This window comes from Pteropus medius, unplaced genomic scaffold, assembly GCF_902729225.1.
Source record: "Pteropus medius unplaced genomic scaffold, Ma_sr-lr_union100, whole genome shotgun sequence".
Classification (NCBI taxonomy): domain Eukaryota; kingdom Metazoa; phylum Chordata; class Mammalia; order Chiroptera; family Pteropodidae; genus Pteropus; species Pteropus medius.
Window position 1 is genome coordinate 378,972 of NW_024350398.1, and position 22,756 is coordinate 401,727.

Below are 22,756 nucleotides of genomic sequence, written 5' to 3' on the forward strand. Positions count from 1 at the left end.
GCACTGTCTGCGTGTGCCGCCAGCACCCCCGCAGCGGCCGGGGCTCCCTCCCAGGCCCCGGGACCCCTCCCCTCTGCACGGCACCCCCTCCGGGCCCCAGCGGCTCCACTGTGAGTCGGGTGTCGTGCTGGGGCGCAGACCCTCTCGCCAGCCCGCCGAGCACCGCTGTCTGGGTCGCCCCGCGGTGGCAGTCTCCCTGGCACACGCGAACCCCCCGCTTGTTCCCCAGAAGACGACTTTTTCAGCGGGGACAACGGTGTGGACTTGCTGATCGAAGACCAGCTCCTGCGACATGACGACCTGCTGACCAGTGCCACCCGCCGGCCAGCAGCCGCCCAGCCCGGCGCCGCTGTGACCGCTGACACGGGCCCCGAGACCACAGCCCTGCCCTCAGCGCAGCCACGGACCTCGACCCCGGTCCCCCGCGAGCTCGGCCGCCCTGCCCCGACTCCTGGGGAATGGCTGACGGCCCCGCCGCCGGTGTTCCCGGAGCCTCCCGAGGCGGGCCGCACACCTGCCCCCCAGACCCCAGCTGCCACCGTGGCCCCCACTTCTCCGCCAGCAGCTCCTGGGGACACATTTCCAGAGACTGCACCCCCGGCCCCAGGGCCCCCCACAGCCGGGCCAGACACGCAGGGGCAGGGCACGGCGTCCCCCAGCCCTGCTCCGGGCCCCGACGAGGACGACATCCGGAACGTCATAGGTGAGTCCCCCATGCCTGGCCTGGGTCTGGGGCGGCGCGGGCGAAGGGCCGAGCGTGGGACGGGTTGAAAGCTGAGGAAGGCCAGCGCGGCTCTGCTTGTGGCCAGCGGTCAGCCTGCTGGGCACCTCCCTTACGACACACACGGGGCAGTGGGGCCACGATGTCCCCTCCGCAAGTCACCGCGCAGACACGAGCTGGGCTTCAGGCCGGGCCACACACACGCGCGGTGACAAAGCCGTTTCCTGCAGCGGCTCCCCCAGGCCAGTTGCTGAAGGCCTTCTTACTGGGGGGAGCCCCAGCATAATGGAAGAGGGGGTGGGGGGTGGCGGGCCACAGGTCCCAGCACGACCTGGCCGAAGCAGACGCAGGCCACCAAGGCCCACGCAGGCTGCTTGCCTCTTAGTGAGTCTGGCGGTCCCGACCTTGGCTATTGAGACGCGGCTTTAAATGGGACGACTTTTAAAGGGCACATCACATCCCAGTTTCCGACCCCAATTTTGTGATCTCCCAAAATGTCCACCATCATCCTCAAGGGAATTATAAAACACTTAGAAAAACTCCAGAAACAAGCAAATTAGGATTAGCTTTTGGTCATTTAAACGAGCACTTGGCCGAAGCGTGGCTCTCGGTGCGGGGGAGGGGAGAGGCTGTCGGTGATGGACAGGGTCACAAGGTCTGGTCAGGCAACTGCCCAGGAGGGAAGCAGCTGTGCCATGTGGCCAAGGCTGAGCGGGGCCCAGATGGGAAGGACCCAGTGGCTCGGGGAGTATGTCGGGCCACTTGAGGCCGCCTGAGGACGGTGGTGCTACCGTGGGCAGGGGCGGTGCTGGCCAGAGTCTCTGCAGCCCCCAGACTCAGGACCAAGAACTGTCCTCATCAGTGCCCCGAGTCACCTGACGGGCAGCCTCCCCAGGCCTTCAGTGCTGGGACCCTCAGTGACAAGCAGGACCTCCGGCCTGTGGGTGGGTGAGGAGTAAGGTCTGTGACGTGGGGGGCCGGCGACTAAGTGGCCGAGCACGGGGAGCTGTGGCGGGTGTGTACAGTCCAGCTCGCCGGCTCCGGGGCAGAGTGGACCCTCCGGGTGGGGCTGACAGCCGGGGAAGGGGACAGGGGACTGAGGGACGGCCACATACAGGGCACGTTCTGGGAGAGGCCAGCGGGTGGTGGTGTGATGGACAGCCAAGGGCTGTGGGGCAGGGAGCGTGAGTTGGGACTTGTCCCAGAGGGGGCGGAAAGGGTCCCAGCAAAGGTAGGACACTGAGTCACCCGTTTGAGGCCGTACGGAGGCAGGCGGCGCCCGCCACGCCTGAGCACCAGTGTCTGTGAGACGCGAAGGCAGGCTCGGCTGGGTGCGAACTGCCGGGGGCCCTGGGGTCGGACGGCCACTCTGGAAAGGGACACTGACCTTCTACCTCGGAGGAGGAGGGAAATTGGCCGGGCCGAGAGAGAGGGCGGCCTTGCCCTCGGAAGGGCCAGGCGGGCAAGGACAGAGCCAGGAGGCGCACGTCCCCCTGTGGGGCGCCTCTGACAGAGGGCTTAGCCCGGCGGGGGGGCATGACACCCCCCTGGGACGGCACGCATGTCCCACCCGGAGCCAAGAGTGGGGTGTCCTCCAGCGGACCTCCCGCTTCACGATTTTCCTGTCGTGAACAGAGGTCAGTCGAGGGAGCGAGGCTTCAGCTGGCAGGTTCTGCTCGTCCTACAGGGACGGCCGCCCTCCCTACTGTCCCTCCCCACTGTCCCTCCCCACTGTGCAACCAGGACGCAGCGACCCCACAGAGCCGCCTGGCCCCGCCAGCTGCTCCCACTGAGGGGCCTGCCCAGGAAGTGGCCTGTGCCCCCGCCAGCCACCCAGCTACCCCAGCCCGGGGCCGAGGTGCAGCGCCCGCCCCGCCCGCCAGCTCAGGCCTCTCCTCAGACCCCGTGGGGAGCAGAACAATGGAACAGATGGAGCAATTTAGGGTGACTCGGAGTTTAGAGAATCCCAGACCTGAACCGCAGGCCTCTGTCCCTTTGCCATGGGTGAATGTCAGGGACCAACTGTTCTGCTCATTGCTGCCATTCGTGCCTCAGTCTTGGTGGCAAGCGGAGATGTCCCGGCTGCCGGGGATGGGGGACAGGGAGCTGTGCGAGCTGATTTATCCACTTCTGTCCCGTGCCCCCTCCCGTTTCCTATGTGCCCGACCAGTGTGACCTCAGTGGCCACATGTGGCCTCGGTGTCATCCTAGGCTGTGTCCACCGATAATACCACACACTGAGCACTGCAGGCCTCTGGCCTGGTCCCAAGCTCAGCATGGTTCTGGTGGCCTCTAGGGCCTTCCCTGGACCCCAGGCCACTCCAAAGAGCCACTTGGGACATTGCTGAGTTCCTGTCCCATTAAGGCAGACCTGACCTTAGAAGGGGTTACCCACAGCCAGAGCAAGCTTCCTTGACCCCCAAGTCCCCAGAAGGGGTCCTGACACTCTGCCCATAGCGGTGACCAGAGCACAGGCTTAAGGACAGCTCTCTAGGGACCTGGCAGGTGGCCTCGGGGCCACTGTTCAGTCAAGGTAGGTCTCTGCTAGTGGCCTGGGCCAAGACCCGCTGGCCACTCAGTGGCTGGTGGGGCTCCATGTCCCTAGTCATACCTACGGAGCCCTCACCTCTGGTCATTTGTGCTGCCGTGTATTCATCCAAGTTTTAGGATGTCTGCCTGTCCTCGGGGACAGGTCTGTAGGGCTGAGAAATCAGCGGCAGCAGGATCAAAAGCCTGGCGGTGACAGTGGCCCAGGATAGCACCAGGACGGAGCAGAGTGTGGGTAGGCGTGAGGGGCAGCAGGAGCCGAGGCTGAGAAACATCTGGGTCAGGTGACGCGGGCTGCTGACCCGCCCAGGGGCTCCGTCTCCAGGTGGGGAGACAGCAGGGGCCTGGGGGGCCTGTCTCCTGTCACCCCAACCACCCCCCTTCCCCATCTCCCTCAGGACGGTGCAAGGACACCCTGTCCACAATCACGGGGCCCACCACGCAGAACACGTACGGGCGGAACGAAGGGGCCTGGATGAAGGACCCCCTGGCCAAGGACGAGCGCATCTACGTGACCAACTACTACTATGGCAACACGCTGATGGAGTTCCGCAACCTGGAAAGCTTCAAACAGGGTAGGTGGCTGGGTCCCAGGTGGGCCCTCCCAGCCCTATGCACACCCCACCTCCCCCGCTTTAACCGCGGTGCTGGCGGTGGCGGAGAAAGGCACAGTCTGGGTGGCGACAGGGCCTCCCCTGTGGCAGGACGGTGTCCAGCTCCCACCAGCTGGTAGCTCCTCTGTGAGCTCTGCCCTGGGCGGGGAGGGCTTGGAGTCCCCCCCAAAACGGCAGGGAGACGCCCTCCTGCTCCGGGGCTCCTGACAGACAGCTCGCAGCCGGGACAGAGGGGGCGCTGGGGCGCGGGAAGGCGCAGCCACGCGCGCCCGCGGCTGCAGAGCCCCAGCCCGGCCGCCGCCGGCCCCGGCTCAGCCTCGCCTCGCCCCGCCTCGCCCCGCAGGCCGCTGGAGCAACTCGTACAAGCTGCCCTACAGCTGGGTGGGCACCGGGCACGTGGTGTACGGCGGCGCCCTGTACTACAGCCGCGCCTTCACCCGCAACATCATCAAGTACGACCTGCGCCTGCGCTTCGTGGCCGCCTGGGCCCTGCTGCACGACGTGGCCTACGCCGAGGCCACGCCCTGGAGCTGGCACGGCCACTCGGACGTGGACTTCGCCGTGGACGAGAACGGCCTGTGGCTCATCTACCCGGCCCTGGACGACGGGGGCTCCAGCCAGGAGGTCATCGTCCTGAGCAAGCTGGACGCCGCCGACCTGAGCACGCGGAAGGAGACCACGTGGCGCACGGGGCTGCGCCGCCACGTGTTCGGCAACTGCTTCGTCATCTGCGGGGTGCTGTACGCCGTGGACAGCCGCAGCCAGCGCAACGCCAACATCTCGTACGCCTTCGACACGCACACCAACACGCAGACCGTCCCGCGGCTGCTGTTCGAGAACGAGTACGCCTACACCACCCAGGTGGACTACAACCCCAAGGACCGGCTGCTCTACGCCTGGGACAACGGCCACCAGGTCACCTACCACGTCATCTTCGCCTACTGACCGCCGGCGGGCGTGCGCGGGGCCGCGGCGCCGTGTGCGCACGCGCGCGCGCAGGTGCGGATGCGCTGTCTGAAAAATATATATTATTTTGTACAATGTAAGATGACAGTTTGGGTCTATTTTTTTTTATATGGGTTGTAGATCAATCCATGCGTGTATGTGCTGGTCTCATCCTTCACAGTGTATGTTTTCGTGCAGAGGAACCTCCCGTTTGGACCGGGGACCGCCTCCCCCCAGCCCTCTGCCCGCCAGCTCGCGGGCCTCGCGCTGAGACGCGTCTGTGCGCGTCTGGCAGGCGGAGGCCTCGGGAGCAGCCGGAAGGAGGCGAGAAGGCGGTGCTGCGGGGCGGGGGGAAAAGTGATGTACGGGAGAAGTTTTAAAAACCCAGAAAAAATGCTTTTTTTAATAAAGAAGAAATTTAAAATCACCCGCGAATGTGCTTTTGTGTAGCACTCATCTGTCTGGCCAGGGACGCGGCTTGGGGGCCGGGGGCCGCTGGCCCCAGCTGGCTCCCCGTCGCTCCCGGTCACCAGCACCCTTGTTCTGCTGTGCTTTGTTTTGGTCATTTTACCCAAGACGTGGGGATCAGTTCGTGCCTCGCCTCCTTGGTGTGGCCTGGTGCTCGGTTCCGTTGAAACAGACAGCTGAGTGAGGTCCTGCACTGCCCAGGAAGCCAGCAGTCCAGCCATTGACCAGTCATCAGTCTCTCTCCTCACCCTGGACATTGGCACTCAGCCCAGATGTCCCTCCCACGGCCCCTTCACGAGGGGCCGCCCCTCCTGAGCACGGCCCCTCTCCTCCACATCACACCAGACAGGACGCAGGAAACGATGCCTGAGGTGGGGGAGGGCAGCAGAACCCCGGGACCACATGGGAGGACGAGCGCAGTCAGTGGCCACACTGTGCCCTCTGCCCCACCCACTTAGGGAGCAGCTGCTGTTTGGCGCGTCCTGCGCGGACCTTAGCTGCCCACCCACACTCCTCCACTAATAGATTTGCAGGACTCGGTTTCCCAAAGTCCAGTTTATACGTGACTCTGCAGCTTGTTACACCAGCTGCTGGTGTAAAAACCGTGCCTTACGCACAGCAGGCATGCGGACTGTGAGGGCGTCCGTGTCTGCCTGTCCCCTGGATCTAGTGTATGTTCTCGACGTGCCTCTTCCCTTCTCTGTGATTTGCCATCTTGGTGTAAGCCATGGCTTGTTTTTGCTCTGCTCATGGAACAAGGCAGAGCAGCGAGGAGCAGACAGACCAGACCGTCTGCGACGGTGGGACTGGCTGTGGTGTGGAAGGCAGTTCAGCTGCTCCCCGCGCTTCCCCGTTGGAACGGCTGCCGTGCGAGGCCACTGTGGCCTGACACCGTGGCACGGCGTCTTCTCAGTTCTGTCCTAAAGCCTTTCCAGAGTCCTACACGCAAACAGCTGGGACAGACTCCCCTGCACAGCACTCCTAGCTGTAAAGTAGTGCAGCTGACCTGCGGGAGAACACCAGTGTGCATGTGTGTGTGTGCACGTGCGTGTGTGAGCCTGGGGGAGGCACAGGGAGTCGGCCGGGGCGGGGCCTGGTCCCGGGTTATTTTCCATGTGACCTCAGCTGAGCTTGCTGGAGACGCCTGGCCGGGGCCGCCTGGCAGTGTTTGGGAGTTCAAGTGCGGCCAAGGGCAGCAGGAGTCCCAGGGCCGGGTGGGGTTTGGAGGGGCCAGGCGGCTGCCGCGGCCGGGAGGTCGGCCTGCTGCCCTCAGGAGAACCCAGCCCCACCCTCCCGCTCCCTGACGGGCCACCCGTCCCACTTGGGCCCACGGGGTCTCGGGGTGGACAGCAGAGGCCACGCAGGCTGGCTCACAGAAGACAGCTGTGACACCACAGGCCACCCGCACATACCCTGTGTGATGTCACCACCCTTCCAGCAACCGGGAGAGGACATCCAGGAACTGTCGACCCTGTGCCCAAGGACGCTGAGCATGCAAAGTGTGTCCTGGCTGCCCGTAATGACGCCAGTGTGTCTGTCCTCCAAGGGAACTCCTCAGAGCGTGGCTCTCCCGAGGTGAGCTATACAAGTTTGAGGAACCATCTGGGGTCGTTCAAAACCAACCCTGGTATTGAAGATGTGCGCCAAGACGCAGGCTGCCTGCCAGCCGGCGACACGGCCCCTGGGTACCGCGGCCTCCAGCGGGCCAGGCCAGACGGCCCGCGTACATCCTCCTGCCCTGAAATGTCCTGGCAGTGTCCAACGCCCCCTGCCCCCCGCCACCCTGTCACTACCTGACTGAACCCTCCCCTCCTGCAGGAAGGCCCCCCTGGCTGGCCCCTGCCGTCCGAGCGCACACCCACCTGGGTGCTGAGTGGCTCGCACTGGCGCCTTCTCCTCCGCAGCCCGGCCGTCGCTGGACTTCGCAGCGTTCCGTCAGAGCCGGGCCCGTCTCAGAGAAGGCAGACTGATGCGCTGGCCTTTGGGCTGCCACCACGGCTCAGCTCTGGTCACACAGAGGGCTGATGCCCTTCCCAGCGAACTCCAGTGGCCCCTGCCTGTGACCATGTCTCCTGCCGTCACAGACCTGGGCCATTCTCGCTCTGTCTCACGGTGGCCTTTGCGCTCGTGGGCTGTCACGGGGACACCGTGGGGCGCAGCACTCGCTCCCGCAGGACGGACCATCCCTGCCTGACCCCTACTCCGCTCCCCCGCAGAAACCGCAGGCCAGTGGTGGCCCTAGCCCCCGGCCTGCCACCGTCCACTGAGGCGCCTGTCTGGGTGCGTCCCTCCGTGAGGCCAGGCCAGGGCTCAAGGCGGACGGGCGACAGAGCCGGCCCTGGACCACACTCCTGCACAAAACCATGGGCTTACACTCCAGGGGCCCCGGGGTGCTCCCGCTGCAGGGCTGGGACACCAGTGGCAGCGGGAGCACCCACGGCGGCGGGGCCTGCGAGAGGCGTCGGGCCAGGCGCTGAGGGCCAAGGTGCCCGGGGCAGAGCTGGCTGGTACATGGGAAGTACTGGGCTCGGCTGAGTCCCCAGGGGCCCAGGATGAGCACTGACCCCAAAATGGAAGTGCTTCGTGCCCCGTGACCCCCGCTGTCCTATGCTGTCTCCCTGGTGAAGACCCGCCTGCCACCTGTCAGGACAGCTGAGCTCCCAGAGCCACACCGTGTGACGCAGCTCATCCACTGCAGATGGCCCGTCCTGAGCACTGGGTCAGTCGCACCCAGTCAGGGGGCCCCCAATTCTGCACCAAGAAGGTGGAGAATCCGCCCCCCCCACCAGGTGAGGAGCCCTGTGGCGGTCCTCAGTTTTGTCTGCCAGGTTCTCCTGTGACAGTGTCTGGCTGCTGTCCCTGGAGGAGGCCGTAGGGGACAGCTAGGAATCAGGGCTGGTGCCAGGCTGAGTTAGAACGGTCTCAGGGCACTGCCTTCTCCCCCAAGGCCTCCAAGGGGAGGGGACCCGACTGGCCGCAGCGAGAATGGTCCGCGCAGCCCTCCCGGGAGACGCCGCTGGCCCGCGCCCCGCCGCTGGGCTGGCCCTGCTGCTGTCGCTCCTGGCGGCCGGGTCCCTGTCCCTCCTGGCCCCTGCCACCCCTTCCTCTGCCAACTCAGCCTCCTCTCCTCTGCACCCCTTTTCGTGACTGCACGTCCCCCATCTCGAGGCCGGGAGCCGCTGGCCGTGTTCCCTGTCCCCCCTCCCGCCGCCCTTCCAAGAACACGCCATTTCGCAGAAAGTTCCATTTCACGGCCGGGGCTGTTGTCAAGCATTTCCCAGTCCCAGCTTCGCAGAGGAATGCCTGACGTCACCACCTCGGGCGTCCGGCCTCCAGCCCCACCCCCGCCCCGCTCCTTCCTTCCAGGCCTTCGGTGAGTCCTGACTCTGATGCCCAAACCCAACTTTCCCGGCCCCAGAACCCTGCGTCGTCTCCAGAACCGTGCTGCTCGGCAGACGCCAGAACGCGGGCGAGGCCTCGGCCTCCGAAGGCGGAGCTCCCAGCCCCCTGGCGCCACCTGGGCAGTGCGAGCCTCCCAGGGCCCGCCACCCCCTAGACCACTGACCTCGGAGCGGGGGCAGGGGCACGGACTTTTTAGAGACCCTGGGGGATTCCCGTGTGTAGCCGAGTGTGGGGACCACGGGCACAGGGCCACACTGAAGCGGACTGGAGCCCGGCAGACCTGTCTGCAGAGCTCAGGTGGCAGGGCTCATCCTCGGCCCCTCAGGGCATGGGGGCTCCCCGGCCTCGCCTGGGAAGTCCTGCTCCAGGGAGGCCCCACAGCAGAGGGTGCTGGGCCAGTGGGACCTGTCGGCTCAGACCTGAGAGAACTGCAGACTGTGGGCAGCCAGGACGGTCCCCACTCCTCCCTGGCCACGGCCCCGGCAGCGGGCGCTCACCTCTGACTCAGGGCACGGCCTGGCTCCTGTTCTCAGCCGGGGTATGACCACCCAGGCAGCAGGCGGCCAGGCGAGGTGACTGCACGAACCCCGAGAAAGGGAGTGACGAGGTAACCTGGTGGCCCTGAGCCGGGCGCTGGCAGCCACGGGCAGGCCTGTCTCTGGTCTGACACCCCTCGGCCTCCCCACTGGGGGGGACATGCGGCTCTCGAGCTCCTGTCCGCCCCTGAGGGAGCTCGTCACAACACTGATCCCGGCCCACCACAGGCGGACTCGGGGGCCTGGGTCAGGGCCACAGAATTTGCATCTGGAGCAAGTTCCCTGCACTGCTGCGGCTACAGAAAGGGGGCCACACCTGCAGGCCCGCTGCCCACCCCACTGGCCACAGGCTGTGGTCAGGAACAGGCACCAGGCAGCCACCAGTGGGGAGGGGAGCCAGCACCGCCTCTCTGCGGTGGGGCGGCGGATCCGTGGCCCTCCCGTCCTGCCTCAGCACCGGCACGGCGCGTCCACAAGTGTCAGCATAGGGTGACGTAGCTGCCACACGCACACGAGGACAGATGCCATCTGTCACGTGCCTAGGAGACATCTACCTGGAGCTTTCTAAATGCTCGAGAATTCAACTCGACAAAAATACTGATTTAGCCTAAAATGCCCAAAGTACCACATCCCAAGCTCAAATCCCTCCTGGGGATAAAACAAGTTAGACACTGACAAACGCCTGCCCTGTGGCACTTCCTGTCCCGCACAGGTGACAGGTACGAAGTGGCAGTTGCAGCAGTGACGGTGGACAAAGGACAGGAGCCACTGTGAGATCAGCATGGAACCCAGCTTCCCACAAGGCTCCCCCTCCTCGGGCGTCCAGGCCCTGCTTGTTCCAGGTGAGGAATCTCGGCGAGGTACAAGGGTCCCGGATTGGGCCGCTACCTGCGTTCACGCGAGTGGCGACCACAGAGCTGCCGGAAAGCAGAGTGTGAGTGTTTCAGCATCTTCCCTGCTCACACTGGCGAAATTACGATGAGCTTCCAGTTCCTCCTGGCTGAGCATTTGATGGAAACAGTGGCTGGGGCTGCGGGGGTGTGGAACTTGTCTTCCTTGAAGCCGCCAGGCTGGAGGGGACAATGTGTCGGTGTGATGTGAATAAGCCGCTCAGAGTTCCAGCGTCTCCAGGAAACCAGAAACAATGTGATGAAATGCATCATCGTCTCCAAGTGAGTGGGCGAGTTCTGTGGCCACGACGAAGACCCTGGCCAATGGATCTTCCATCCCGACACTCCCCCGAGAGCAGCTGGTGTCCGACTAAATCTCTCTCTCGGGCTGACCGGGAAGCTTGCTCTCTCCTGCAACTGTCATACTCCTCTGTGGGGACAGAAGGGCAGGCACACAGACCCGTGGAGCAGACATCATTCACGCGTCTTTGAGGACAAGAGTGTGTCTGGTTCATCTGCCAAGTTTCCCACAGGTCGGCGGTAGATAGATGTCCAACACTCGGCATGATCCCAGGCCACTATCTTTGCGGAAATGCGGCCAAGAACCCAAGTTCCTCGGGGTGAGTTCCCCAACCCTGGGCTTCAGAAGTCATGCAGGACACCTAAAAAACGAGCCTTGGGGATGGCGTTGGAGGCTCTCGTGCTTCCTCTGTAAGCAGCTGACGTCTGCCGAAGTCAGGCTGTGCCTGTCAACAACTGGCCAGCCTTTCCCGGTGCGTTTCGCAAGGTCCCCATCGACGCGGGCAGTCCACAGGAGTGGCAGTGCTGCAGGTGGTTCATCTCACATGACCCGTCTCTTCCCGGGACATGCAGCATCTACTTTAAACATGCGTCCTCCGCTTCTGCACAAAGCATTCTGACTCCGGGTCTGGAGCTTAACGATCCCTTATTCCAGCATCTCTCACCGGAGCCTCGTCCGGCAGACGCTAATCCTGCAGGGCATGCTCTCTCTGGACAGCGGCACTTGTGACCGAAGGGGCAGGCAGTGGATACGCCCTGGGGATGGGGTTGGCGCCACACTTGGGCTCTTGGACTTGAACAGACGGGGGCCAGCGTGTCTGCACCCCACTGGGTACCTCATCCAAGATAGGGGTTCACGTTTAGGAGACCTGGGCAGCAGCCCACTGCGGGCTGCGCACGCCCCCTGAGGGAACGAGCTGGTCCCAGAACGCCCAGCGCTGTGCAGCTGCCTCTCAGCTCGTCTCCCTTTCCTGAGCTTGTCCCGCCACCCGGCTTGCCCGTGACGTGCTTGCTCTCCTCCTCCCCACTGGTGTTCTGTGGCTTCCTTTATGGCTTTAAAGGATGGTGGCCGTGTGACGCAGTGGGAAGTGGCTCTGAAAGCCAAATCTCAGCTGGGCCAGTGCCCGTGTCCTCCGCTGTGACGCTCCGTGAGCCAGTGTGCACACGCTCAGCACGGCATCGGCTGATAGCAAAGGCTGCTACCTTGATGTGACCAAGGTGGCTTCTAGGCCCGCGTAAGGTTCCACTGAACGGATGTCGCGGAGCAGAGCGTGCTGTAGGTTCCTGTGGTCAGCAAACACTGGACGTGGCCTGTGTCAGCAACGGAGGGCACGGGCAGGAAGGGCCCTGTTTACGGCGCCCTGTCGTCATCCAACGTCAGCTGTGGTTGTCCTTGGAGAACTGTAGCCAGGGGCAATGCCATAAGTTCTGGTGGCTGGGGTGGGGGCGAGGGGGTTACAGTCCCCTTTAGCTGTGTCGTCACTGACGCTTCAGCTCACATCTTGCCTTTCCCTTTGTTAGTTGGACCACGCGCCCGAACAGCCGAGACAATGCTTTTACCGAACATTCGGGATGGGGAGCGTCTGCCCTCCTGACCCCGGCAGCCTGCTCACGGCCCTGCTGCAGGCTCTGCCCCGCCCCCAAGCCAAGTCGCTGGCCGCACTTCCCCCCTCGGCTGCTCAGCCCCCGTTCCCCTGCCATGGACACCAACCCGACCCCAGGGGGCGGAGGAGCGACGGGAACTGCACCCCCAGGTGTTATCGGGGGTGAGAACGAGAACTTCTTACCCATCCTTTCTTTTAGGCCTTTTTCTGTTTTTAAGGCTAAAGTTATAATCAGTAGGCAAAGCAAAGGTCCTAATTTCTGCCAATTCAAATGACTCAAGAACGAGGGGCCCACCAACTGTGGCATTCGGAACGAGGCGAGCACAGGTGGATGGCTGAGGATGCAGGGTCTCACCTGTGGCCCAGCTCCCACGCTCAGTCAGTGAGCCGTGGGCGGGGGGCTCCCTGGGCAAACTCCGCTGAGGTCACGCTGGGGGGCGTGGGGTCTGGCTCCAGCCCTCAGGAACAGCGATTACTTCTAACGGGTACTGGACATGGAGGTTACCTGGAAACTTCTCAATGTGCCAGAAAGTCACATGCAATGACAAGCTCTTCCCGGGAATATTTTCCTGTCGCGTTTCATGGCCTGAGTTTCATAAAATGGCAAGAATCAGAAACAGTGCCTGAGCGCCCCCCGGCTTTAATCACTCCAGATGCCACAGCAGCAGCATCCTACCAGAGTCACTGCTGTGACTGCTGGGGGCATATGCCCAGGAGCAAGATTTGGGTCAGGAAGGTTTAATCAGAACAGTGTCTCTTTAAAAACGAGAGCAAAATCCGTTTGAATCCCAAGTTCCTTGTCTGTTTCTGAGTAACGTTTATTCAGAACACCCAAAAATGACTCATACAACATTGCTGCTTTCAAATACCTCCACGTTTACTTCTCACAAGAAAAGGCAAAGAAATGCCAGCTTTGTCCTGGAGCTTGCAGTCACTAAAAAATAGATGAGAAGATGCTCCGAGCATTTACATTCGCGGGAGATTTTTCACTCACGAAAACACAAACCCCACCCAAAAACCGAATGCAAATTTATAAACTACGAGCATGACAAGCAATGCATGTGTTTCGAGACGGACCCCTGTCCGACACTGATGGGGCTGACCCCCGAGAAGGGCTCCCAACATCTGGCTCAGCAGTCAGCACGGAGACATGCACTGCCCCCAAGCTGGACCCTTGGGACTTGCCGCCGGGCAGCCCAGGACATTCCCAGCAGCCTCCCCGTCTGAGACGGCGGCCCTGGTGCCCAAGGCAGGCCTGCCGAGAAGCCCGAGCGCCCGCCTCCTCCACGAGCTCATCCGAGTCCCTCACCAGCCTGCAAAGCCCCACTTAAGAACTTAATAAATTAAAAAAATTATATATCTGTATGTGCACACATATTCCCCACAATTCCTGGCTGCAATCTCTGCAAGGCAGTCTTACCAAAAAATTAAGCCAAACGCCAGCTCAATTTATGAATCAAGCACAGAACCCTGCGTGTTCCCGAGGGCCTCGTGCCGCACTCACGACACGAAAGGGAAAATCTCTCTTGTACTCCGGGAGGGGTGGCAGCTTCAGTGGCCCTCACAGACGTGGCACTTAGCACTTGCCAGGCGCCTTTCTCGTTCCCCAAAACTCCACCTGAGGACAACCCTGCCCCGCATCTGAGATCAAATCCAGACAGATGAAGACGGGAGCCCTGCAGGGAATTAGGGCTCCCGGAGGCTCGTGCCAGACCCCTCACAGGTGCTGCCTGCCCCTCAGCCACACCCGCGCTCTCATCGGAGAGGGTGCTGGGGGCTGGCCCCACAGAGCGGAGATCCTCAGTCCCACAGCTGCTAAACGGGCGCAGGGCCCGCAAAGGACAGGAGGGCAGCCCCACCTGAGATCACTGTGACACCATCTGCGTCCCCAGGGTAACCAGGACAGTGGGCAGATCAGGTTGGGGACAGTATGTTGCTGCCGCCCATTAGCCACAGCCACAGCCTCCTTTTCGGCTAATGCACATAACAGACGGCAAGGGCTGGCCCAGGCGAGACGCCAGGGGACACCGCGGGATCCTGACGGGTTCTGTGCATGGCCTCCGTCCCGTGGCACCGGTCAGAAGTTAGACTGGCCCCAGGGAAAACGGTTCTTATGTGAGCGTCGACCAGGATGCCAGGTTGAGGGGCGCCAGCTGGACTTAAGTGGTGACGTCTGTTAGCCTCTCAGCCTGGGGGCTTCATCGGAGGGCGCGGAGCCGGACCCTCCGCAGCGGGGGACCCGCCTGAGCACAGCCTCGGCGTCAGAGTGGCCGTGATCCCTCCGCGCTGCCCACGAGCCTCGGCCCAAGGGGCCCTGGAGCAGGTGACCGGGGTCTCCTCCTCTCTGGGGAGGGCGAGGGGCAGTGGTTGCAGAATGGGGTCCGCGAGGGCCGGAAGGGTCACAGGATGGAGGACGTCACTCTGGAACCTGAGGGTGCGCACCCGAGGGGAGCGGCGCTCAGGGCGGGGCGTGAGCGCGTGAGCACAGCGCGGTCCTTGCGACCGGGGGCAGCACAAAGGCTTGTCACTGTCCTTCCGCTGGAGAAACAACAGGACGGCCCGGCCCGAGGGGACGTGCCCCGCAGGCGTCCGCGGCCTCCTGGCCGGGAGTCTCAGGGATAAAACCCCGCCCTCCCCGGAGATAAAGCTCTTTTGCTCCGTCCGAAGGAACCGTGTCCCCGATCCCCGGCTTCGGCGCGTTGGTGGAGCTGTGCGGAGGGCGGGGGCTCTCGGCAGACGGGGTCCGGAGGCCTGGAACAGGACGCCCCGCGTCCCCGCGCGCACCGAGCACCCCGCAGCTGCCTCATGGTCTCGAGGCTGCAGCCGCGGCCCCGGCCCCGGCCCCACGCGGGGCTTCCCCGCTTTCGGAAGCTCCAGACCACTGAGTATCTCGGGGCGCTCCGGGCTGCTCCCCGGAAAGCCCAGTGCCCGCCCTGGGCTCGCAGTGCGAAGGTGGGGCTCGCATCGGGGTCCGCCCGCAGCGACGGCGCGGCACAGACGTCTCTTTATGGGGCGGGAGAGCAAGGCCGCGCCGCGGAGGGAGACGGGAGACGACAGGGCACAAAGCTCAGGTGACAGCACTTCGGGTGGGCGGGGCCTAGTGCGGCCACAGGGCAGGAGGCGGGGCCCACGCCCCCTGCGGGTCGCGCTGCGGCCTCACGGGCAGCGCCTCTCCTGTCCCTGAACTCTGTGAGGCAGCTCTGCCGCCACCGGGAAGGCGGAGGGGGCGCCTCCCTCGCCCTGGTCCAGCGCGGCGCTCGCCAGCCCCGCCGGCCGCACTACCGCAGGGACTCGGGGATGGTGCTGACCACGCGCGCTGCCGCCGCGGCTGCGGGAGGGGAGCCCAAGACGGTGTCCGTCTGATTCCTCTGCTGGTCGCGCAGGTACGGCGGCACCGACGAGCTCTTGATGTGCAGGATCCTGGTGTCCATCACCTGGCAGTCGATCTGCATCATCGCCTCGTGATCCTGCCCGTTGATCACATTCTCTGCGGAGAAACACATGGGGTGAGTGACGTCAAGAGAGCGTGCACCCCGCCATGAGCGCCAGCCCGGGCCAGCTTTACCGGCGTGAACTCAGTACCCTCCAGGGGACCAGGGACTTACGTCACTGAGCAGAGCCTCAGCAGGTGGGGTGCCTGAACGGCCCATCCTCACCTCAACTCTACTTCCTAAACCATACCTCACTGGGTCGGTAGGAGCTGGACGCCGTCAGTCAATGCCACGGACTGTCCCCAGATGTCACGTCCCACATACTCACTCCCATGCACTGAGTCACAACTGGAGTGATGGAACCACGGGAGGTCTCAGTGGAACTCGTAAGCCCTCGGCCCACCCCTCAGCAGTGGGAAGCAGCACTTGTCACAGGACCAGAATGTCACATGAGTGCGGGGCGGCCTGGGCCGGGACTGCTTGGCTCCTCCTCAGTGATACCTCCAATTTCGTGACGACGGTCACAGGGCTTGCCTCGGATGCACAGAGCACAGAGACTGACGGGCACGGGCAGCCGACATGCTCTTTCCCAGAGAGCTGGATCACCTCCCCCCGTATCAGGCTGACCTTTCGCCTCAGAATTCCTGAGTTCTGGACCCCAGGGACAAAAAGACAAGGACGTTCCCAACCTGGGCCTGAAGGGAGTGCCGGGGGCTGTCTGCAGAGGGGACGGGACACCACACAGCCACACGGCAACCACCGCAAGCGGAATGCACGTGCCACCGTCCTCTCCCTCCCCGCAGAGGATGGAGCGCGTTACTTCAGGGCCAAATTACTTCCTGATTGGAACTCTGGGTGCTCATTTTCCAACTGTGGTCAGTGCAACTTGGGCCTGACACGGATGAGAGAATTATAAACAGACAATATCTTTCAAGCCCAGCTGGACATTCCTAGCAACACAGAAGATGTGTGAACTCGGAAGGGAGCCAGTCGTCAACGTGGCGTCTCAGTTTGCATCTTCATCTGGGACTCCAGAGCTGGCTATGGGACCGGGAAGAGTGGCCGCTGGCCAAGGCCCCGTTCTCTGCTGCCTTTTTATGAAGATGATATAGGGCCAACCAGAGTTTTAAAATTAAACATTTGGTTACTCTAGGTCAAAAAAACTGAATTTAAAAATAGAACCCTTTCTATTCCTTCCATTATCTTCATTGTACTTAGACGTTGTGCATAGCAAGTATTACAGATCAGGAGGAAGGAAATCCAAAGTGTGTCATTTGATCCTCAGATTCCATTACGTTCGGGAGAACGAGGCTGTGGGACTTGTCACCTACAAGGCCAGGACACACTTGCGGAGCTCCAAGCCGGGTGTCTTAGTCAGGGTCCATAAACTCCCTAAAATTGCATACAAAGCTTTAAATGTGTGTGCGTTTTTCTGGAGATGGGCTCCACCAGATTCTCTGTGGGGTCTCCGACCCGCCCCCCCAAAGTTAAAGACTGTTAGATCTCATCACCTGCACCCAGTAAGCGTCATAAGCAGGTAGTCTGTTTTAAAGCCGGGGGAAGACACCGCCCCTCCACTTCTGCTGGCTGGTCATCTGTTCCGATTTTTCAAACAGCCTTCCCTGAGGATGAACGTCCCATGACACGTCCTCCAACGCGCTCCTCTGACAGCCGCTGGGGCCGATTCCCTTCTCCCCCAGCGTGCGCGACAAGAAGGAAGCTGGCAGCTGCTGGGCACGAACTAACCCTACCTGGTCCCTAAAGCCACTGCCATGGAACCTCACCTCCAACTCCACAAGTCCCACCACTTTGCAATGGCTATTCGATCACTTCCTTATCTTCAAAGAAATAAATCTGGATGCCCGTAATTAGCCAATTTCCTATCAAAGTGTTTTCTTTTCCAAAAAGGAGGCGATGGAAGAGACAGCCCGGTGACGTGTTCGCAGGCCTCCCATCCAGCACGCACGCCGCATTCAGATTTCAAGGTGCCACAGTTGTCTCCTTTTGGAACCATGCCCCCCCCCGCCCAGTTCAGAAAAACTGAAGGGGGTGTGGGGTGTGTGTGCGGATGTGTGTGTGTGTGCGCGCGCATACGCACACACACCCTGGGGCGCAGATGACCCACTAATGGAAAACACATGTATCAGAGGCATGCAATACACATTACTTATTTTTACTGCTTTCCTGGATTAACTCGGAGTCCGGAGAACAGTTTAAGATCAAGACCAGGTCTCACGCAGGCCGAGCACCTGCAGAAGCAATTAGAGGCCAAGAGCGCGCGGCTCAGCCTGGGACCAGCGTTCCCTGACACCTAAGCCTCAAGAAGAGATGGAAACCCGGCCGCAAGCGCAGACGCTTCCAGGGAAACTAAAGCTGCGACCGGATTCCAAGCCCAGGAGGCCCCAGCCGTGGCAGGGACGGCAGTGTCACCCCACAGCCCGTGCGTGAGGAGACCCGGGCGGGGGGGGTCCGGGGCCTTTGAGAGGGTTTTGTTCTTCCCTCCGTTTTGACGGCAGCAACTTGTGGGCCGAGCACAGCGCTGCAGCACCGGAGACGCTGCGGAGAGCGTGCGTGCGCCCCCGCTGCACGCGGAGCCCCTTCTACACGACAGGCTGGGTCCTGCGGGGTTTGACGCCATTAGGAGTCCCAGATCACCCGACACGTCTACCGGACAGTGAAGGGGCTGTAGCAACACGGCTGGCCCGCGCTGTGCGCCCTGCAGCGCAGCTCTCTGGGTGGTTCTGTGCCCCGCCCCGGACCATCAGGGGGCGGCCTCCCCCTGCCGCCGGGCTTCCGACTATCCTGGCCACAGGATGAGCGGGGAAACAGCTGTGCCAGCCCCCGCCGGGCACGCGCCCACACGCACTCCTCCAGGGGCAGAGGGAGCCCGTCGCCCCTTGCCGTAGGGCTGTGAGCACAGCTGGCACTGGCCACCCCTGCGCAGGACACATTTTAAGTGCTGCTCATCACTTGCGCCGGAGCGGGGTCTAAGCCAGCGGACACTGGCCTGGAGCGTCGCCCGCACACGGCCTGGTGTCCACCGCCAACGCCAGCACCCACCGCAGGGGGTGACCTGCGGGGAAGCGCACGCAGGCTTTCCTGGGAGCCGTGGGACCCAGGAAGCCTGCGAGCCTGGCGGTTCGGCGACAGCGTAACAAGGAGGCGCGTGCAGGGGCCGTCCAGGCCCGCTGTCCCCCGGCCGCTGGCCACACCTGGGCCTTCCGAATGGGCACAGTGCCGGGACGCTGGACACCGCGGGCAGCTACAGACACCCAATAACGGAGCTCGGACGGGGCGCCAAGAGGCTGCTAGCGGACGACGACTGACCACAAACCCGAACCCCGAGCACAAACCGGACGAAACACGCGACGCCTCAGAGTTTAACCTGAGACTGACGAGGCTTCGCCCGTGCCGTGCGGACAAGTCCGCGTGATGAAACGGATTTCTTTCCAGAATCGTCACGAATCCTAAGGAGACGCAGTCTGCTGTGTGAGCTAGACCGGTGACAGGCAGTGACGGGCTGTGGTGTCTGTGCCCGAATCCAGGCGGCTGTGGGGGCCATGCGCGGTAGATGAAAACCGCCATTCACACGTCATGAGACACACAGAAAAACAGAAAGACAGGGTAAGAAGGGAGACGAAGCAGTGAGAGGGAAAGGAAGTGGCTCCGTAGCAGACAAGGGTGTCGACTGTCACACTCACACGAGTCCTGGGGTCGAGCGCCACGACCCACGCGTGTGCTGCCTCCGCCAGTGTCCCTGGCTCGGCTGCGCCGCCCGCTCCCACGCCCAGTCCAGCCCCCCCCCAAAGAGGCCTTCCCCGAGGGCTCCGTGTCCACGTCTCCCTCATGACCCACGTGTGACGCCCCACTTCACCGAACTCCGTGGGGTACTCGCACTGCGACACAAAGCAGCACCTGCCAACTGCTGCACCGAGCGAAGGAGCCTCCCTGAGGGAGAGCTTGCCCGGCTGGGAGCTCCGGGCCGACTACACACGTCTGTGGGCCTGGGGCGCCGTGCATCCCAGGCTGTCCTCACCCGCCCGTCACGCCATCCGGTGAGCCTTTGCCTTCTCACGTCCCACCATTCCGGGCCCCAACAGCAGAAAGCACCGTCCAGAATAGTTCCAGAAATGTGGCAGCAGCAAGCTGTCCTGCGAATACCCTGCCTCTGTATCATGGCCAAAGTCGCTTCTCTTCAACCTCGAGTTGGTACTTTTAATTCAGAGCCATCGACAATGGCTCTTTCGAAGGTGACCAGGTGGAAGTTATCCCCTGGGAATCTAGGGGCCTGTGCTACATGCTCGAGTTCCCACTTTGCTCAGGTCAGCTCCACCCGGGCCCAGGCAAGTGCCGAGGGTGTCTGCAGGGATCTGCCTGATCCTGTCACTGCTCAGGGACTCGGTGTCACAAGTACCCTTCTCTTGCCCACCTGCGCCTCCCATGAGGTGCTACCCGTACATGTGGAGGCCTCTCATTAGTCATTGATCTCCCCCTGCCCCTGAAAGACCACTAAACAGGAAGTGACTACCAAAACTCTTTATTCGAACTGAGTTTCCAGACCACCGAACTGACATCTGATTATATAATTCCAACTAGTGCAACAAAAACTGAAAACAAGTGAACTTCAGGCAGGCACAGCAACAAGGGGGCCCACGGGAAGGCTGGGTTGGGGTCCGAACTCACCCTGAAAGCTAAGTGAGGTAGACACGAGGCTGATTCATGCCCAAGGACACAGTGTGGGTTTTTGTGGGATCTGGGGCCCAACTCTAGGGATGGCCAGGAACTCTCTTGCTGCTGATACTTAAATCACCGACACTGAGTACTAGAAAACTATTTTACGGTGTCGTAGTCTAAAATTCAAGACCCAATAAAACTGAACCGAAGTCCAGAAACTTCTCTATAAAGTCCAGAACCCATGGAACCTCTCCAGTGACTACTACCGGGTCAAAGAGCACGGTCCTCTGAGAACACAGCAGACGCGAGCAGCCCCACTCTGCAGAGGGAGGGCAGACGGAGAACGGAGGATCAGACACGGCGTCGCACTGTGCCTCATATGGTGAAGACCGGGACAGACCAGGGCACAGAAGGGCGCCCGTCGGCGGGGGCTGGACAGGCACTTTGCAAAGAGTGGTCTGGGAAGGCCTGCCCAGGAAGATGAATTCTGGTGCAAAGGTGACTTTTCCATCGAGACCTGGGGCAAGGGCCTGTCAGGCAGAGAGTGAGCATCTGGGCGCGGGGGCAGCCCTGGGCGTCAGTGACCCAGGGGTCCGGCCCGATCCCCCCCATGACGGCTGGCGAGGTCTGTGGGTCGTGCACCCGCACCCGTGTGCTGCTCAGGGGCGGGGCGATGCCAGCTCCCTGTGGTGCCACGCAGGGCGAGGAGTCAGGGCATGGGCGCAGACACGGTGGCCCTCTGCTTGATGCACCCCCTGACATCCCCCAGAAGTGGAGTCGGGGCCCAGAGGGAGCCTGGACATGGCACCACAGCCTGCTGAGCAAGATGGCTCCGTGCACAGAGAGAGAAGCCAAGCTGGCAGCGGCACGCCTCTGTCGCACGGAGGAAAGGGGGCCAGCGTCGGCACTGCCACCCCACTGCCGCCCCGAGGGCTACGGGGGCACTAGGGAGCCTGGCAAGCTCCCCGCTTCGTCAAGGTAAGATGTCCTGATGCGCTCGCTTCCTGGCAGGACGCCTGGCACCAGGATCCGGGCGCCTCCCTCTCCTGGGCCCCCTGGGGGAAGCTACTGGAGCCGCCACATGGTGCCACGTGCTGTGTCACCGCCAACCTCTCTGGGAGCCAGGCACAGGGCAGAAAATGGGGTTGGTTTATGACCTAGGAAGTGCAGGCCATCAACGTGCTTAAAAGGACCTGCCTTTCTTGGGATCTTTCAAAAAGACAGACTTTAAAACAGGGAAGGCTCAGCACCCGACCTTCCACAGACCCACGGTGACCTGTGACTTCTACGCTGTTAGCTCATCCCACTGAAACACCACCCAGCACAGCAAGCCACCCCAGACGGCAGCGGAGATTACATAACAGGCACTATGTAATCTTAACAGGGCTATGAATATGCTCGATTTAACCTTATTTTTGAAGCAAGGACCAAAATATCCAATTTAATATGTAGCACAGCAGTCAATTAGCAGAGCATAATAAACAGGGCTTTCCTCAGATGTGTGAGGCAGGGCAGATGTTCTCCCAGTGGGACGAGCTCATACGATCAACGTGATTCAGTTACATAAACACTCGCCCAGCAGCTGTTATGCGCTGGGCGCTGCGCTGGGTGCTGGGGGCAGAGATGAGTAAGGCCTGGCCCCGGACCAAGGCGGCGCCGTCTGGTTGGGAGGCAGCTACGTAAACAGCATGGCGCTCCCTCGCGGCCGTGAAGTGTGCCCCTGGACGGTGCGACGGGAACAAAGAGGCTGCCCTCCCGGCCTGGGGGCGAGGAGGCGACACTCCGGCTGAACGCGCGGGTGCTCACCTGCTCGGAGGTGGGGAGGTCCTGGAGGTGAGCAACGGTCATGCCTAAAGCGCGAGCCGATTCTGTGCGAGGTGTCGCCACCCCACCACGCCCCCTACCATCCAGCCGTGCGCCCCACTCCCAGCAAGTCTCGGGTTTACCCCAGAGGCAGCGAGGAAGCACCGGAGAGTTTTAAGGAAGGGAGGAACAGGCCGGACCCGTGTTTTCTTTGACTAGGTCACGGGTGGCGATGTGGAGGACAGGCCTGGGGACGAGAACGCCTGGGCGAGTCGGCCTCAGACTGCAGGCATGCGGCTTCTGCCCCTGGAGTGCGGGGTCTGGGCGGTGAGCCTGGTGTCCCCCAGCGGGGGTCAGGGCGCAGACGCGGCACTCACGTGGGCCCAGCACGTAGCCTCTGAAGTGGTCTCGGCCCGGCCGCGTGCGGAGGAGCCGCGCACAGTGGCCACCTCTGCCCCAGGAAACGCACAAGCTGGGGGCTGCGGCTCCACGGTTGCAGGGGGCCCTAGGCTTCAGGCAGCTGGCCCAAGTCACCCTCCTGCACTGGGCACCTGACGGAGCCCTGGATGCCACGAGACGTGCCCCCTCAGGCGGAGCATGTCGAGCAGCCTGTGGTCTCCCTGGGAACACAGGGACGACTGGCCGCCAGCTCAGGAAGACTGACGCTCTTCCTTCCTCCAGCCCCCGGGCCTACGGAAATGGAAGGGCTACGAGATGCGCGCCTCAGGCTCACAGAGACATCCGCCCTGGGCTGAGCAGAGATGTCACGGTAACCACGGAGCCCCTGCTGTCCCCTGAGCTAACCAGGACGTCACGGTAAC

The 22,756-nt window shown here is 62.5% G+C and overlaps 2 protein-coding genes across 6 annotated transcripts in view; one reads left to right on the forward strand and one right to left on the reverse strand.

Annotated features, from left to right (window-relative positions):
- Positions 1-5,254, forward strand: part of OLFML2B (olfactomedin like 2B) — a 17,931-nt gene extending 12,677 nt beyond the window's left edge. For 3 of the 4 annotated variants that reach the window (XM_039839840.1, XM_039839841.1, XM_039839843.1), the window contains exons 6-8: positions 230-703; positions 3,667-3,843; positions 4,226-5,254. In XM_039839840.1, coding sequence (XP_039695774.1) covers positions 230-703; positions 3,667-3,843; positions 4,226-4,827 — 1,253 coding nt within the window. In that variant the 3' untranslated portion in view covers positions 4,828-5,254. The remainder of the gene's footprint in view (positions 1-229; positions 704-3,666; positions 3,844-4,225) is intronic. The other variant, XM_039839842.1, reaches the window with a different exon arrangement.
- A 7,629-nt stretch (positions 5,255-12,883) lies between these two features.
- ATF6 (activating transcription factor 6) overlaps positions 12,884-22,756 on the reverse strand; it is an 80,955-nt gene continuing 71,082 nt past the window's right edge. For both annotated transcript variants that reach the window (XM_039839845.1, XM_039839846.1), the window contains exon 16: positions 12,884-15,514. In XM_039839845.1, the coding sequence (XP_039695779.1) occupies positions 15,306-15,514 (209 nt within the window). In that variant the 3' untranslated portion in view covers positions 12,884-15,305. The remainder of the gene's footprint in view (positions 15,515-22,756) is intronic.